General features: G+C 46.4%; 1 protein-coding gene across 1 annotated transcript in view; it reads left to right on the top strand.

Annotated features, from left to right (window-relative positions):
• Klhl3 (kelch like family member 3) overlaps positions 1–16060 on the top strand; it is a 104264-nt gene extending 88204 nt beyond the window's left edge. The window contains exons 10-16 of the mRNA XM_076855872.1: positions 877–994; positions 1387–1584; positions 3370–3471; positions 6642–6770; positions 9910–10050; positions 11933–12076; positions 15853–16060. Of these exons, the coding sequence (XP_076711987.1) occupies positions 877–994; positions 1387–1584; positions 3370–3471; positions 6642–6770; positions 9910–10050; positions 11933–12076; positions 15853–15881 (861 nt within the window). The 3' untranslated portion in view covers positions 15882–16060. The remainder of the gene's footprint in view (positions 1–876; positions 995–1386; positions 1585–3369; positions 3472–6641; positions 6771–9909; positions 10051–11932; positions 12077–15852) is intronic.
• Positions 16061–16407: the final 347 nt, after the last annotated feature.

The raw sequence follows: 16407 nt of genomic DNA, 5'->3' as shown, positions 1-16407 counted from the left end.
GTTGTAACCCACTGAATTGATTTTATAACCCACTAATGAAATGTGACCTACATTTTGATAAACAGATGCAATGACCTGTGTTTTCATGGACTACGGACCTAGTCTTCAGAACAGGAGGGGTAGGGCCAGCCTCAGGCCTATGTCAGGTTGCCTGCAGTTTTAGCCTCTCTTCTGCCACCCCTACATGTGTGACCTTGGGCCTTGTTCTCTGAGCTTACTCCCCTCATCTGTCAATGTGGATGATAATGTCTGTCTCACAGGGTCATGGTGACAAGTGAATGACGACACACTTAACACTGCCCGACAGTGATAGTGACTGCTGTACCTGTGGAAATAGCCACTGTTAGTGCCATTTTTCAAAGCATCATCAGTTAAATAAATTTTGTGATAACCATCACACATATACTATTGTACAAATATTTTTTTTATACTGCAATCAGTGTGCCCTGCAGGCTAGACATTTAGAAATACTTTTAAATAATATTTTTTTCTTAATGCATCCAAATTCTGCACTCTTCTAAAATATATTCAAGTTTGTTTCACTGTAAAATTGAACTTCCCATCCCAGTCCTCCAGGATACTGAGATTGTGGAGGATGCTTAAGCTTAATGTACCCCCACCATTGCCCCAACTGGGGTATTTTGGAACTGTAGAACTTATGGTTGTGTTTCTGTAGGAAGATGCTTGTTAGCTTTTTCTTTAATATTCATATATGTTGGTGACTAGTGGCAGCATCTTCACATATGTACCTCTGTAAACTGGGAGCTCAGATAACGCACAGCCCCTGGGCATTAAGCATGTAGAAGAACCAGGGATAGATCACCCATTAATCTGGTGTTAGGAAGATCCAGCTAATGTCCCCTTGTCTTTCTGGAGGTCATGATTGTGGTTGGTGGCCAAGCACCCAAGGCAATCCGCAGCGTGGAGTGCTATGATTTTGAGGAGGACCGGTGGGATCAGATTGCAGAGCTTCCATCCAGGAGATGCAGAGCCGGTGAGTCTCCCAGTCCAGCAGCTGCGTTTTCCTGGCTGATTAGTGCCCTGTGTTGGAAGTCATGCAGTGCTCCTTAGTTCTTCAGACGCCTGTGTGTTTCAGGCTCCCTTGCCTTCCCTACCTGCTTGGTTTTGGGCTATCCCTTCTGTGGTCAGTTCTTTCGTGGTTGGGAGAGGAAGCAAATTCAGGCATTTGCTTGAATCAAGCAAAATTAGAAAAATAAATGGGAAAAGAAATCCAGTGAGCCCCCCAGTGACCCCCAGGTGTCTGTAGTCGGAGATCGTCTTCTGTGGTAAGTTATGTGTTGCCTGCCTGCTCCCACGTTATCATGCATCAACATGCTCAGCCAGCCACCTGACCTAACCTTCGTGCCTTGGTTTCCTGTGCCTCAGGTGTGGTGTTCATGGCCGGCCACGTGTATGCTGTGGGTGGGTTTAATGGCTCCCTGCGGGTGCGGACCGTGGACGTGTATGATGGTGTGAAGGACCAGTGGACATCCATTGCCAGCATGCAGGAGCGCCGGAGCACACTGGGCGCGGCCGTGCTCAATGACCTGCTATATGCGGTGGGAGGCTTCGATGGCAGTACTGGTAGGTCCAGGACTTATTCCCTCCCCGTCCCCACCTGAATACACCCTCCATGTAGCCTCATTTTGTCCAGCCAGTTGCTGGGCTGACATCTGTCCTTCTGCAGCACTGCCCCAGCAACACACACATCCATGTTACTCAGCTTTCCTCTGGGATAGTTATAAGGAGAAGGTTTGTTTTGGCTCATGGTTTTGAAGGTCAAGTCCCTGCTCAGGTCACCCTTTGCTTTAGGCCTGTGGTAAGGCAGCACCTCATGGAGGGAGCACATGGCCAAGCAAACCTGCCCGCCTCATCACCAGGCAGCAAAAGGGAACAGGAAGTGGGACCCACACTGCCATCAAGGGCACACTCCTAGTGACCCGGAGACCTCCTTCAAGGCCCCTTCTGCTGAAGGTACCCTATAGCACTGATCTAGGGACCAATCCTTCAACAATGGGCCTTTGGGGGCAATAGGAACCAAACTACGGCACCATCCTTCCTTACCCAGCTTTTGGAGCCATAGCCAGGCCCCCAAAGAATAGGAATATATTCATACAGACTATGAAACTCTCCATGTATGATCTCTAGGGCTCTGGGAAGGAGCCTACACTCAAGTGCCCTAGTCTGCACCTTCTACTAAACAGATAAGGGAACAAAGGCTTAGCAGTGGGAAGAAGCCTGGCTCAGGCCACACTGGCAGCCAGGCTTGTCCATTGCCCTTTCTACTGCCCCACTGAGCCTCACTAGGCTGGGCCACCACAGGTGGGCTCCTTGCTCCTGGATTTTACCTTGCTTCAAAAATTTCAGTCTGAACCATTAGAGGACATGGACTTGGAGAGAAGATCTCATCTGTACTCATATTGCTGGGTAGATGTCTCTGTAGACACCAACTCACTAAAATAAAATGGTGTTCTTCAGCCACAAGGGAAGAAAAAGTAAAAAGACAATATTTTTTACTTCTCTGAAGTTTCATTTATGTCTTCATGATTTGGTGATGATTCTCAATTCTTCACGTTGCTTCACAAATTCTATGGTCTTTAGCTTTTCTGGAGGCTGTTTATTGAGCAGAAGGGATAGTGGAACATTGCTTCATTTAGGACCTGCTTTTTTGGTTCTAAGTAGAAAGTCCAACTATGCTATGGCTTTAAAATAAAGGATTTTTGTTTTATTTTTGAAAAACAAGAAAAGGAGTTCCTGACTTGATCTAATTGCTCAAGGAAATTGGGGCCAAGTTCCTAAGATTCTCTGGGCCTTTTCCTTCTAAAAACAATGTGGCTGTTCTAATTCCAGCCAATACATTTGTGTTCCAGGTAACAAGAAGCAAGAAAGAGTGGCACCTATCTCAGAAAAGTAAAGGTTATTTCAGAAATCCCAATGAGATTTCTACTTAGATATCATTGACTTGGTCACCCCTAGCTGCAAGGGAATCTTCAAAGGCAAGTTTTTAATTTTCTAGCTCCGGAGGCAGAGGAAGACCAGGGAAAAGGGGGTTGGAACAGGGGCTCGATGAGGCAGCCTCACGTCTCTGCTTGGAATCAAAGCGTTCCTTTCTGTGAGTTCAGTGACTTATTTACCTTGGCAGAATAGCTCAGGCACACCGCTGTCCACTCATAACCCATCCTCTGAGTCAAGTCTTAGTATCCCCTCAGGTGGCCACTGCAGATGTGTTTCAGGGAGTCGTCAAGGGCCACATGGAGAGGCAGAGGTGGCACCAGGGCATGCATGCAGGTCTACAGCCCCCAGGTTTGGACTCCCCACTGTCAGCAGAGGCCTGGTGCTGCAGAATCTCACGAGTTTCTTGTCTCCCAGGCCTGGCGTCGGTGGAAGCCTACAGCTACAAGACCAACGAGTGGTTCTTTGTGGCCCCGATGAACACGCGGCGCAGCAGTGTGGGTGTGGGCGTTGTGGAGGGTAAGGAGGCAGTAGTGGGCAGTCAGCCCTACCCTGGCCCCCAGGCCTTGTGCTGGGTCTGGCCTCATGCTCGATGCTCTAACATGGGTCCGTTTTTTCAGATCACTGCTGAGTTAGGAGCAATTGTTCCTGATTTAACAGAAGAGGGTGGTTGAGACAAGGGAGGTGAAACTTCAGCCCAGGGCTGAGAGGTGTTTGATTGGGTTGGGGAAAACAGGAAGAGCCCAGAGGAAATGCCATCCTGTGGACAGAGTCCACTTGTCAACAGCTCTGCTGAGGGTAGGAACCCAGAGTCCCCACTGATGTGGATTAATTTTCTTGGATTAATTTTTAAAAAATATTTTGTTAATTGTTCATGGGACTTCATTTATTAAAACGTAGTGCTGAGGATTGAACCCAGCGCCTCATACTTGTTAGACAAGCACTCTACCACCGAGCCACAACCCCACCCCCTATTGAACATTTTTCTCACATGTGCAAACATGGCACATTAAGCAGAGCCTCTTCTCAGATCTGACAACTCTCTCCGCAGGGCAGTTGGAAGTGTGCGGGGTGAGGCAGGAGGCTGGCTGGGGGCCTGGCCAGACAGTGTGCAGTTGTTTGTAAATTATTCGTCTCTCGTTTTATTCCCAAAACTCTTCTGAAGAAGATAGGCAGAATTCAGAGTTTCTCCACTCTCTCCAGATGGAGAAACTGAGTCCCAAAGAGTTTCAGGGATGAGCTGCACATCGCGGTGGTAGGGAACTGCACAGACAGTCCTCAGCCTGTCTCCCAGCTCCAGCCCAATGCTCTTCCACTGTGCTGTGCTGTGCTGTGCTCCTTCAGGCCATTAACAAGTGCTGATGGGTAGGAGTTTTACAAATATGTGTGAATTCAACGTGCCAAGGCATAGAGTATTTTTTGAACCAAAAAGGCTAGAGTTTATGGGATGTCATTGGCCCATTAGCCTGTCCTGATGCATGGGGACAACTGGAAGATTTGTTCACTTGGACGTGTATGCAGATGTGTTCTCTCTCTCTCTCTCTCTCTCTCTCTCTCTCTCTCTCTCGCACACAGCAAGACATGCCCATGTACACATGCTTTGGGCAGAGTGGAATATGCAGTTAGACAATAATAGAAATATTCTTTTTCTGTACTGGTTTGCATAGTTTAAATTTTCATTTAAAGCTATTTTAACACACAAAACAAGTCATCTTAAGTGACTACAAGGATTTTTTTTCCCCTCCTACCAAAATAAATTGTTTCTTGCAGTCTCATCCTCTTGGTGGAACAGAAATTGATTTGTCTGCCAAATCTAAGCGCTTTGTCTAGCCACCTTCCCATTCCCCCCTTGTTCCTCAGCCAGGAATATGAAACAATAGACCAGGGCTTAAAAATAGCAAATCCCTGTTAATAGAGTCAAGGAGAAACCTTGAGTGGGTATTTTTTTCAGCTGATGCTGGGTTGGAATGGCTGGTGGGGGTTAGAGGAGGTGCCTTAATGGTAGTAATTTAGAATACTCCCCTTGACAAAGGCTTTTGTGAGCTTGTTCCGTGTGTGGAAGAAGCGCTGTCTTGGAGCCTGCCCTGTGGAGGTGGAGGACAGATTGGGACTCACTTTTCTTTCCCCTCCTGAATGTGAAGCTCCGTGGGCTGTGAGTCACCTGGGGCAGCAGTGGGCCTAGGTGTGGAGGCAGGAACCCAGCTCTGTGCATTGTCTGGTTTGCTCCCCTCCCTCGCATCCTCTCCTGCATGCTGTAGAGTCTAAAGGACACTGAGAAAACATGGAGGAAATTAGAATAGTTTCTCCTGGCTGCTTGGAAGAATCTCTGCTCAGGAAAAGAGAGTGTTAGGATCAGAGTGTAGGCAGAAGCTCCCTAGCAGAGTGGGGGTATGTTAAGGAAAGGTCACATTGAACCAGCCACACCATGTGGGTGGCCTGGGTTTTTTGTTGTGGTTGTTGTTGTTTGTTTTGTTTTTAGTTTTTTTGCTTTGACTTTGGTGAGGGCTGAACGGCGCAGGAGAGGTCTATTTTTTTCAGAAGTGTCAGTGGAGAGGACTCTGGGGAAGAAAACAAAACCAGGCTCAGTGACAATAGAAGAATAATTTTATATTTCATACATACTTCAGTAACCCTGATGGTAGAGTAGAGTTTTGAGCCTAAAAATTTAATTTAAAGTATTTATTTCAGGTTTTCTCATTTTTTTTGTACTCTTGGTAAGATTACAAGCATATAATGACCCCCAAAATGTATTGGTTAAATAATTCTGTCAAAAGGATTTGCATTTGGTAGTATTTACTCAGCCTATAGCTGGTTTTCAACATCCTTGTTCTGTAACTCATGCTCCCGCCCCCCAAGATCAGGTGAAGTAGGGTTACTCCCTCTCCCCTACAGAAAGGGCTGTCCCATCGCATTCTAAGACTAAATATTAAATCCAAAAGGTTCAAATCTCTGTTGTCTAGCAGCTAGAATACCAATTTTCTGCTCCCTTGTCCCATCTTGCTCATAGTCCCTGGCCCCAGGAAGAAATGATGCTATTGGGTAATGGCTTTGTGGTATTTTTATTTTAAAAATAGATGGTGGTACTTCAGGGCCCTCATGCATGGCTTGGAGTTGCCAGCATTGTCTGCACAAAAGTCCAGCCACCTCAGCCCAGAATGTACATAGAGCACTCCACACACAAGCTCTGCCTGTGGAAATACGGAAAGAACAGAAACAGTGGCTATGTGCTCGAGTCTGGGCTCTCACTGAAGAATTTTTCCACATTTATCCCATCTGTTATTGGAAGCCGTTAGCCAGATGGTTAGCCTGCCTGGTAATAGCCGAGAGCCCTCCAGCTCTCATCTATCCAGTACAGGTGCTCTGTTCTAGAGAAGCATTAACCTAGTTCACCAGCAAGAATATGTTGAGCCTGGTGGTGCCAGGTTGTAGCTTCAGCTGGGTCTTTGGAGTTCTTATTTAGAACGAGGTTCAGAATTGCTTCTAGAGAGCTCAGGACTTAGGAGCAAGTAGAAGGCAGAAATGTGAAGACGGGTTTCCCCTGCTGGGGACATAAGCCGGCATTCCTCTGGAGGAAGGGGGCCCAGCAGTCTAGAGTAAGAGTGCCCTATGAGTTAAAGGTGGGCGTCAGCCAAGCTTCAGTGCCCTGCTAGCATCCCTGGCACCATCCTCATCCTCTTTGTCTGTTCCAGGGAAGCTTTATGCCGTTGGGGGTTATGATGGGGCCTCCCGCCAGTGTCTGAGCACCGTGGAGCAGTACAACCCAGCGACCAACGAGTGGACATATGTGGCTGACATGAGCACCCGCCGCAGTGGTGCAGGTAGGGGAGTCTCAGGGTGCAGACTGACTGCTTGGCGCACAGGTCTGGAGCCCAGTGACATAACCTGACATTTTAGTTTACTTTTCCTCTTTTTTTCCTTCTACTGTATATAATCCCATTAATACCTTTGCAGCTACAGTGCTTGTAAGTGCACCTTTCCCAGAGATCCTTTTGCTAGAGAGTGGAAGAAATAATGTTCTTTATCATCACCCTGTTTGTATGGAGGGTCTATATCTCCTTAAAGTGAAGGCTTACTAGGGACCAGACACTGTCCTAATAGGCCCTTTCTGTGCCTCAATATTATATTAATCAGAGTAACCCTGAACGGCAGATACAATATTGGTTATATTACAATATTGATAACATTGATTCCACTTACCAGATTTTGGAAGTAAGTCTACTAAAGGTTGAATAATTTGTCCAAGGTCATAAAACTAGTAATTGCCAAAGTTGGAATTCTCTCTCCAGAGTTGTTTTTTAACCCCTAGATTAATCATGAGAGGCTCATTCCTGTGAGGTAGTAGGACAAGCACCCAGACTTTAGTGGACACAGCCCAGCCTGCCTGTCTGAAATTCCTGTCTTGAGGTTGGAAGGCAATATACTAGTCTTCACATCTGGAAATAAACCTGTGTCCCTCCCTCATCCCCTCTTTCCCTCACATCTACCCCCTTCCAACATGGGATGAGAATGACTTCCAAGTGGTTTTCCACTAGTGCTTCTGTGGTCCTTTGGGCTGTTTCAGGAGCTGTGGCAGCACTCCCTCTTTCCTTGCTTGGTCTCTCCATGGTCCGAGAGGCCCCAGGAAAAGGAGCAGGGGAGCAGAGGCCCTGGATGCAGTTCCTCTGGTGTGTGGCTACTGATTCCCAGCCACAACTCAAAGTAACCATCTGTTCCCCCCTCCCCCATCTCTCTCTCCCCTCTTCCCCCACCCCCTCTGGTTTGTTCCTGTTTGGAGTGCTATTTTCAGGAGCTTGCCTCTGCTGATCCTGACAGATCAGCCCTTCCTGAGTGTGGAGCAGATGCCTGGCAGTTAGGAAACTTGGGCTTCAGTGCTGGGTCTGTTCTAACTTGCTCTGTGACCTTGGATAAGACCCCCTCCATTTCTGATCTTCAGTTTCTCAGATATGAAATGAGTGGGTTGGAGCAGATGTTCCTTAAGGGCCAGTTCAACTCATAGATCCCATGATTCTTCCATTCCATAAAACTCCTGTAGTAACTTAGGATTTTTAGTGTCCATACAAGCAGGTGCTCAAGGCTCACACATGTATGAACAGCTCAGAAGAGCGGGTTATGCACACTGACCTGCTCGGCTGTTCTGAGGAAGCTCCCCAGGGGAAAGTGTGCTGAGGCAAATCTGCTGAAACTAGGACTTCTCACCTGCCTCTGAAGGTTCAGGCTCATCCATGTGGATGGAGTAACCTTTGTCTGTAAGCTCCTTAGAAGGTTGCTGTTGAGTGGATGTTACTAAGCCCTGATACTGCGTTTTAAACCTAGGTAAAAGAACCAGGATTATGTCATCCCAATACCTTTGTCCCTAGGAGACACAGTGACCTTGACTTAGGGAATGAACTCTTTCCTCAGATTATTGTCAGAGCCCTGGCTGCTTCACCCCCTGGCAAGTCTCACCCCTACTTGGGAACCCACATACTTGTCTTAGGGGTGTTTTTTGGTGGCTGAGGGCCCAGAGACCAAAGGCCCTGTCTTGCAGGTGCCTGAGACCCTTGGAGGTACCCAGGCTGGGCTCTAGATATGGGACACCTCTGCATCTGAGTTCATGGATCAGGCCGCCCACAAGTGCCTGGAAGGCTGCTTCCTTCCTCAGCAGGGTGTGGGCAACACAAAAGGATATTTAGGGGAAAGGAGGCCATCTCAGGGTTCCAGGGGTAGCAGTTCTTGCCCACTTTGGAGGAAGGGAAGGTGGAGCTTAGGAACCCATTTGACTTGCTAGGCCTGCATCTATTAGCTAGCCATCACCGGTACAACAGCTCCATCTGCTGTTAGTTTAGGGCAATTGCTAGGAACCACTAGTTTGCTAACCTAATTGCTGAAGGGAATTTTACACACTTTCGTCATTCAAATGTCCACTGAGGACTTAAACTACCTGGCACAGGGAACAAGGCAAGGATAAGACAGTCTTCTGTACATATGAGGTTTATGTTTTACAAATTTAGTTCTTGAATTTGAAACCTGGCTGCACATCCTAATTACCTGTGGAACTTTTCCAGGCTCTTGACCAGTGTGTCTGGGAGTGAAGCCCTAGAACCAACCTTCTCAGAAATCCCCCAGCTGTTGGAGATGCAGCCTGTCCACCGAGGGGAGTAGTCCACAGGCATTTCTGACCCATTCCATCCCCCTTCCTTCATAAATGGGAAAACTGAGGCCCAGAAAGGGAAGGATCACCCAATGGAGGAATTAGAGGCAGGTCTAGAACCCAGGTGTCCCAGTCACCAGGCCAGTTGCTCTTTCTAGGTGCCACCACCCTCCTTTATTGATTTTTGTCTCCTTGACTTGTATTAAAGGATTTTAAAAGGTTGCACTGAAGCTTGTAAATGACGCCTCAGGCTGGCCAGCTCAGTGCCTGGTCTAATGCCCTCTGGCATCCAGGAGAGAAGTGGGCAGAAAAACAGCTTCCACTCAAGACTATGAGGGAGGCCTCTTTGGTAATGATCTCAGCACACTTACTGCATGGATAGTTTCAATTTTTAACCCTTTGACTTGATTATTACAATGCTGAGTAATGCAACAGTTTTGGAAGGCAAGGCATTGTAGGTAGGCAAAAAAGAAAGAAATGTAATTTTACTCCCCAGAAATAATTACTTTGAATGTTTGGGTGAATTTCAGTCTTTTTTTTTTTGCTTTTTACCTACCACATATGAATATGCATATATTTATGTTTTTAAAACAGGAATGGGGTCATATTTGCCGTATATTTCAACATTTCCACGTTGGCAATCTCTTGAGGAGGCGGGAAGGGTATCATTGTATCTGTTTTACAGATGAGAACACCGAAGTCCAGGGAGATAAAATAGCACTCTCCAAGTCACCTGCTGGTGGTGGCCATCTGGGGCTGGACATCAGGCCTTATGGTGTCTGGTTCCTGTAGCCAGCCTGAGGCCGGGACACCGCTCTGCCTTTCAGGGGTTGGGGTGCTCAGCGGACAGCTGTATGCCACAGGCGGTCATGATGGGCCCTTGGTGAGGAAGAGTGTTGAAGTTTACGATCCTGGAACAAACACCTGGAAGCAGGTGGCGGACATGAACATGTGCCGACGCAATGCAGGTAATGGGACATGGGGGTACTGGGCCTCTTCGCTCTGCACGTAAGAGCTCTCCATGCGAGGAAGAGGGGAGAGATTCTCAGCATCTCAAGCTGAGAACACTGAACACTGAATAGGGAGGGAGTATCCATCTGCCCGGCAGGCCCTAGGTGAAGGGCGGGGAGAGCTCAGGACACAAAATACTTGCCACAGGTCTCTGCATTTAGATGCACAAGGGTCATAATCCCCCTTGTCCCCCCATGAAAGGTGATTATTTTACTGCATGCAGTTTGACACAGACCTAGAAAAAAACCTCTGTCACCAGTGCCCCTGCCCAATGGCTTAAGTGCAGCACTGTGTGAACATGGGCCAGACAAGCACTTGGCCCCGTCCCTTCATTGCTTTTGCCTGGCTAGGCGACTCTCACTTTTACCTGAATCCAGTCTCCTTCCAGGGAGAGCTGGGCCCTTGACTGGTTCTCCAGAGGAACCACTTCCTTTATTCCCTTCTTTGTACTTCCTGTGTCTCTTGTCCTTTCTTTCCCTTCCCCTGTTCCTTCCCTAGGAGGTTTAGATGTGTATCTCCCGGAGCCTGAGAGTCCTGTCAAGCTATTTCCTTTTGGAGTTTTGTCCTTTTGGTCATGCCTCTGTGCTTTGGGAAAGCATCAGTTGAGCCCACCCTCCCAGGCTGGAAAGACAAACAGGTTTCTTTCAGGCAGAATTATTACCTTCATTCTCACATTACCTGTTTGCTAAACCCATTTGTGGCTGACTTGTTGGAAGTATAAATGGAGGGGAAGTTTACTGATTTACTCATTGCCTGAGTCTGCTGTGATTTAACTTGGCATTTGACCTTAAGCCACATGAGCAGGGAATTACAGACCCTAAGGCAGGATCTGAAATCTGAGAAAAAGTTTAAATGTAAACAGGAGTATATGCAAATATTCACATGTAGATATTTCTGTTAATAACAAATATGGAGTCACACTGTAACACTGTTTTACAACTGCTTTTAAAAGCTCCCTTTACCATCTTTCATCAATATCCTATGATATGCTGTATTTGCTTACATTATTTTCTTTTCTTAGAGTCTAAGTAGTAGTTTGTTTATTGTAAATGGTTCTTATAGTTAAATCAATGCACATATTTAAAATTATTTCTTATAATAAAAGGTGAAAAGTGGAATTTTGAGTCAGAGGGAGCACCTGTGTTTTAGACCATTCAGAAAGGTGGTCCATTTTATTCTCTCATTAATATTTGAGAGTATCCTCACCAACGCTGATACCAACACTACTTTTTAGGGCATCATCTTAGTTATACGTTCTTAATCTTTAGTCCCCACTTCTTGAGACCTTGCCCTGCAACTGGGTTACTCTGAGATTAGGAGTAATCTAATCCCATTAAGTAATCCCATTAAGGATAGGAGGGGAGTCTGAACCCTGGGAATGGTGTGTGATTTTAGAACCCTGTCTTGTGAAGGGGTTACGGACACTGCCATTAGCACCACACAGGGGAAAGCTTACAAGCAGAGAATTAGTAGCGTGTACAAAATCACTCCACTGTTTTGTTCTCCAGCTTGTGGGGCTGGGAGGTCTGTGTGCTGGGTGCTCAGTGCTCATTGAGAGAGGAGCAGAACTCACAATGCTCTATCAGAAGGGATGGAGGGAACATCTGAGGGACTGTGTGGTAGTGAGAGAAATAACTGTTAGGATAGGGGATCCTCAGAGCCTAGTAGTGGCTGTTGGCAGCATGTGCCGCCTCTGAGCAAATCCAGACCTGCAGCGCTGGATCTCCGTGGTCCCACCATGTGTGAGGGAATGAGCCTTCAGGGCAGCCAGCATGCATCTGCTGCAGATCCAGGTCTCTGGTGCCCTAATGTCCCCGGCGGCTTCTGTTTGACTCTCAGGGGTCTGTGCAGTGAATGGGCTCCTGTATGTGGTTGGAGGAGACGATGGATCCTGCAACCTGGCTTCGGTGGAGTACTACAATCCTGTCACGGACAAGTGGACACTGCTACCAACCAACATGAGTACTGGCCGGAGCTATGCAGGTCTGTGTTCCAGCTCCACCCACCCTGGACTGGGGAGGGGAGGAGGAGATGTGAGCTTGCTTAACTTGGGACTGAGTGCTTCCTCCAGGGGTGGCAGGTAATTGTCACATCGTTACCACTCCTTCACTCTGTGCCAGGAAAGACGCTGATAATTAGCCTGTCCCCTGTGAACCTGAATGTAGCCTTAGCATTCTTATTGTAGTGTTTCAGGGAGCTTCTTCCATATGATCTGCGCTGCCACAGAACACTTTAGAGTTTCATTGCCATTCCTGGCTTATTTTGTACTAGGCTCCCAGGTGGCACAAGTACAGTTCTTGCTCTCTGGAAGTTGAGTTGGAAAGATAAGCCCTATCTGCAGAGAACAGGGGAAATACAAGATGAAGTACACACGAGTTATGAGTGGAATGCCCTGTACATCTTTATTACCTGACAGGGTAATAAATTGAGAATTGGCAGGTTCGGGACCTCCACCTGGAGGAGATGGGCTCCATCAATCCTTAACAGTGGGTCACAATGACACAAAGAACTGCCCTTTGCTGGAAGCCCCTCTCTGTGCCATGGAGGGTGTGTTAGGTACAGTGTACACATTTACCCTCTTCTTTTCCATCTACCCTAAGGCTGAATGGGACTGTATCCTTCCATTTTACAGATAATAAAACCAAGCTTTGAGAGTTTAACTTGGCAAAGGCCACAAAACTAACATATGGCAAAGTCAGAATTCAGACTTGGGTTTGACTTCTAAGCTATACCCCTTATACTACCCTGGCTCAGGATTGGGGTAAGAGGTCAGTAGGAATAATGGTAGGCTGATGTGGAGTCTACCTATTTCTTGTGGAGTATGTGTGGGTTTTGCTAAGGTACAGGGGCTGGGGAGACGTCAGGGTTGATATTGTAAAAGTCCAGGTTCTTTGGGGTGAAAGCAAATGTATAGCCACGATGTAGCCCAGCTCCTGAATCTGGTCTCCAGAAACTGGGATAGTTAGGCCAGACACTTACTTATTGAGCACACACAATGTACCAGATATTCATCCTGAATATTTATAAACATTTTCTCATTTAGTCCTCATCTGGACTCCATTGGTATCTGGCAGGCTCCAAAGGGTTTTATCACATTCTTTCAGCACAAGGCTCCTATTGCAATGAACTTCTTTCACTTTTTTCCTCTTGTGGGTTTTTTTTTCTCACCTTATGAGAAAAAATTATGTTTTTTTTTGTTGTTGTTTTGTTTTAGCTAAATAGGAAAGATTTTAGAAGCATTTTGTTCCTAGAGCGATTCTGTTCCAATGGCTAATTATGAAAATCAGCACCATCACTTTCTTAAATTGTAGCGAGATGAGCAGGCTGTTTTCTAGGATAAGACGTTGAAACACTGGTGGGATCTCCCCTTGGCTCCACATGTGCCTTAATGAGAGAGGAGGGCTTCACTATGGCTGGTGAGAATTTCCTACATGTACTGAATATTTCATGTGCCTGTTTTCACTCTCTACCTACACCAGATGTAGGTGGGAAGCAGACAAACAAGCATGTAATTTTGTGTTCAATCCCATTGCCCCATTGAGTCTTAAAGTCTGGGGACATTCTCAGAAAAGTAAAGATTCAGAGAGTTATTTATTGGAGTGTTAATTATGTAGCAAACAACCAAGAACTACTTAATGTCTTTCATAAGGAAAATACTTAATCTTTGGGCTATTTTTTTAGAAGTATTTTTAATGTCACGAGAAAATATTTGTGACAGGTGTTCAGTTAAAGGGGGCTGGGCAGTGTGTACCCTGTTCAGTCCTGTGGCTCTGCCTTGGGGCAGTGGTGGGCTTGAACAGGTACTGCTTCTGGGAATGGATAATGGAGTCAGATCTGAACTTGAATCCTGGCTCTGCCGCTAGCCCTGGGTCTCTGGACCAGGTATTCAGTCTGACTTAGCCTCTGTTGTATCACTTGTAAAATGGGAACAAAACTACACTGAGCTTCTGAGGGCTGTTGTGAGAATGAAATGGGATAACATGTGTACAGTGCTTTGCACAGCGCCTGCCTGGCACCGAACACCTCTCAGTAAACAAATGTGAAGCTAAGAAATAATCACTACGCAAATTAGAAGCTAGGAAATAATCCAAAAAGATAGTGGCAGTTGTTTTTGTGTGAAAGGCTGAAAGATTTTCTTTGTGTTCTACATTTTCCATAATGAGAATATATTACTTTTATAATCAAAAGAGAATGCTTATATTAAAAAAAGAAATACAGGAGCCTGCTTTAAAAAATGTCACCTGCTGGGTGTGGTGGGCATGCCTGTAATCCCAGCAGCTTGGGAGGCTGAGGTAGGAGGATTATAAGTTCAAAGCCAGCCTCAGCAGCTTAGTGAGGCTGTAAAGCAACTCAGCAAGACCCTGTCTCTAAATAAAATATAAAAAGGGCTGAGGATGTGCTCAGTGTTTAAGTGTCCCTAGGTTCAATCCTTGGAACAAAAACAAAACAAACAAAACAAACAAACAAATTAAAAAAAAAAAAAAACCCTACCTTATGAAAGAGTTGTCCAGGGTGGAGGTGAGATGTCATATGGCATGCCTTTTTCCAGACTCAGGATTCTCTGCTTCCACGCATCTTTGTTGTCACCATTATCCAGGAAAGGATGTTTTGGCAGAATCTCTCCTATGGTGTATCCTGGGCTTTCTTTTAGCAATGTTCTCTTCAACCAGAACATTTATAGTTGTGAGAATATGTTAAAACAAGCCTCCCATAACCATCTTACCTGTAGACACTGTTTAAGTTAGCATCTTGTTTAGCAGCAGGTGCCAGAAAAACTGACAGACTGTTGCTTGTATAAGAAAGGAAGTGTATTTGCTCAGGTAGGAAGAAATCCACAGTTTCACTGGTGACCTAGTCTGTCACTGAAGAACCAGGTATCTCCGTCCATTTTCTTTTGCCAGCTTTCTCATAGCTTGACCTTGCATAAGCATCCCAGGAAGGATGAGGACAAGTCCAGGCTGCAACACTGGCTGACTTGCATTTACAATGTCATTGGCCACAAGAGGACCACCTGGCACTTCCAGCTGAAGAGTAGTCTGGGAATCTAAGCATGTAACTAGCTGGTGTCTGTGGCAGAGGACTTGGTCTACAGTGTCTTTCATGTAGCGTCTACTACGGTGAGATTGTAGGACACGTGGATTCACCAAGTTGTACTCTTTCACCTTTTACCAAGTTAGGTGCTTCAAGAATTTAAAGAATTTATCACTGGAAGAGCCTCTTGGTAAGATGACATTAAATAGTGTGGGAACTGGGTGTAAGGAGGTGACTAGATTTGGCTTAAGGCCACAGTGCAGGATGACAGGTGGCAGAGCTAGGGATACATTCAATATATATTTTTTTTTTTTTGCTTCCATTAAGTCAGTCTTCTGTTCTTCCTAATTCATTTCAGTGTCTTCTAAAATCAGACACAAATCACTTCTCTGTGGTGACACAGATACAGAGCTGTGCAGGGCCTCTGCATTCTCAATGAGGGTGCTGGCTGCAGATTAGCTGAGATGTCTCAGATCTGGATGATCTTTGTGATGAGTCCACCCACCTGCAGTGTTTGAGGGACTGTGCCCATGGGTTTAAATGTCTTGCCAGGACTTGGCTGTTAGAGTGGGAAATAGCTGAGAGCTGGAGCCCAGGTTCACAAACCCTTTAATATTTGGATAAAAAGTGTACCCATTTCCCTCAGCTGTGACTCAGGCTGTCTTCCCTGGGACTCTGAATAACTTTGGAGAAGCCAAGGTGATCACTTTCTTCCTCTTTCACATTAGGTGTTGCTGTGATCCACAAGTCCTTGTGACCCAAACTCTCACTGCTAGGAGGCGGAGGAAGGAGCAGGTGCTGCCTGTGACTGGGAGCTGCGGGACCGTAACGACTGGATTCAACTCACTGGGAGGGTCCGAGGTGGTGTGAGCAGCACCCTCTCCCACCGGTGCAGCCTCTCGCAGCGTGGACTCGGGTGACCCACCTCCCTCTCCCCCAAGGTGCTTTGGCCTCCACCCTGAGCAGCGGAGTTCCTGACAGCCTCAGCAGCACCTTTGGGCTTTTTTTCTTGTTTCTACAGGGACAACAGAGAACCGTTTGTGTGTGTGTGTGTGTGTGTGTGTGTGTGTGTGTAAAACATGGTGTTTCTCTCGGCTGGGGTGTGGGGATGTGTGATGTGTGATCGTCCCACTGGATTTCTTTACTACTGATCCCTTCACCATGCTAAGACTCAAAATCACAGAAACCTCTCTTCTGGATTTGTCCCATGGAAACCCCAAGACTGCCATAGCTGCTGTCTTCTGGGGATCCACTTGGATGGGCTGGGCATGTCTAGGAGTAAT

Source organism: Callospermophilus lateralis, chromosome 5 (assembly GCF_048772815.1).
Source record: "Callospermophilus lateralis isolate mCalLat2 chromosome 5, mCalLat2.hap1, whole genome shotgun sequence".
In the NCBI taxonomy this organism is placed as follows: Eukaryota; Metazoa; Chordata; class Mammalia; order Rodentia; family Sciuridae; genus Callospermophilus; species Callospermophilus lateralis.
The sequence above is the reverse complement of the archived record's forward strand: the minus strand, read 5'-3'. Positions and strand labels throughout refer to the sequence as shown.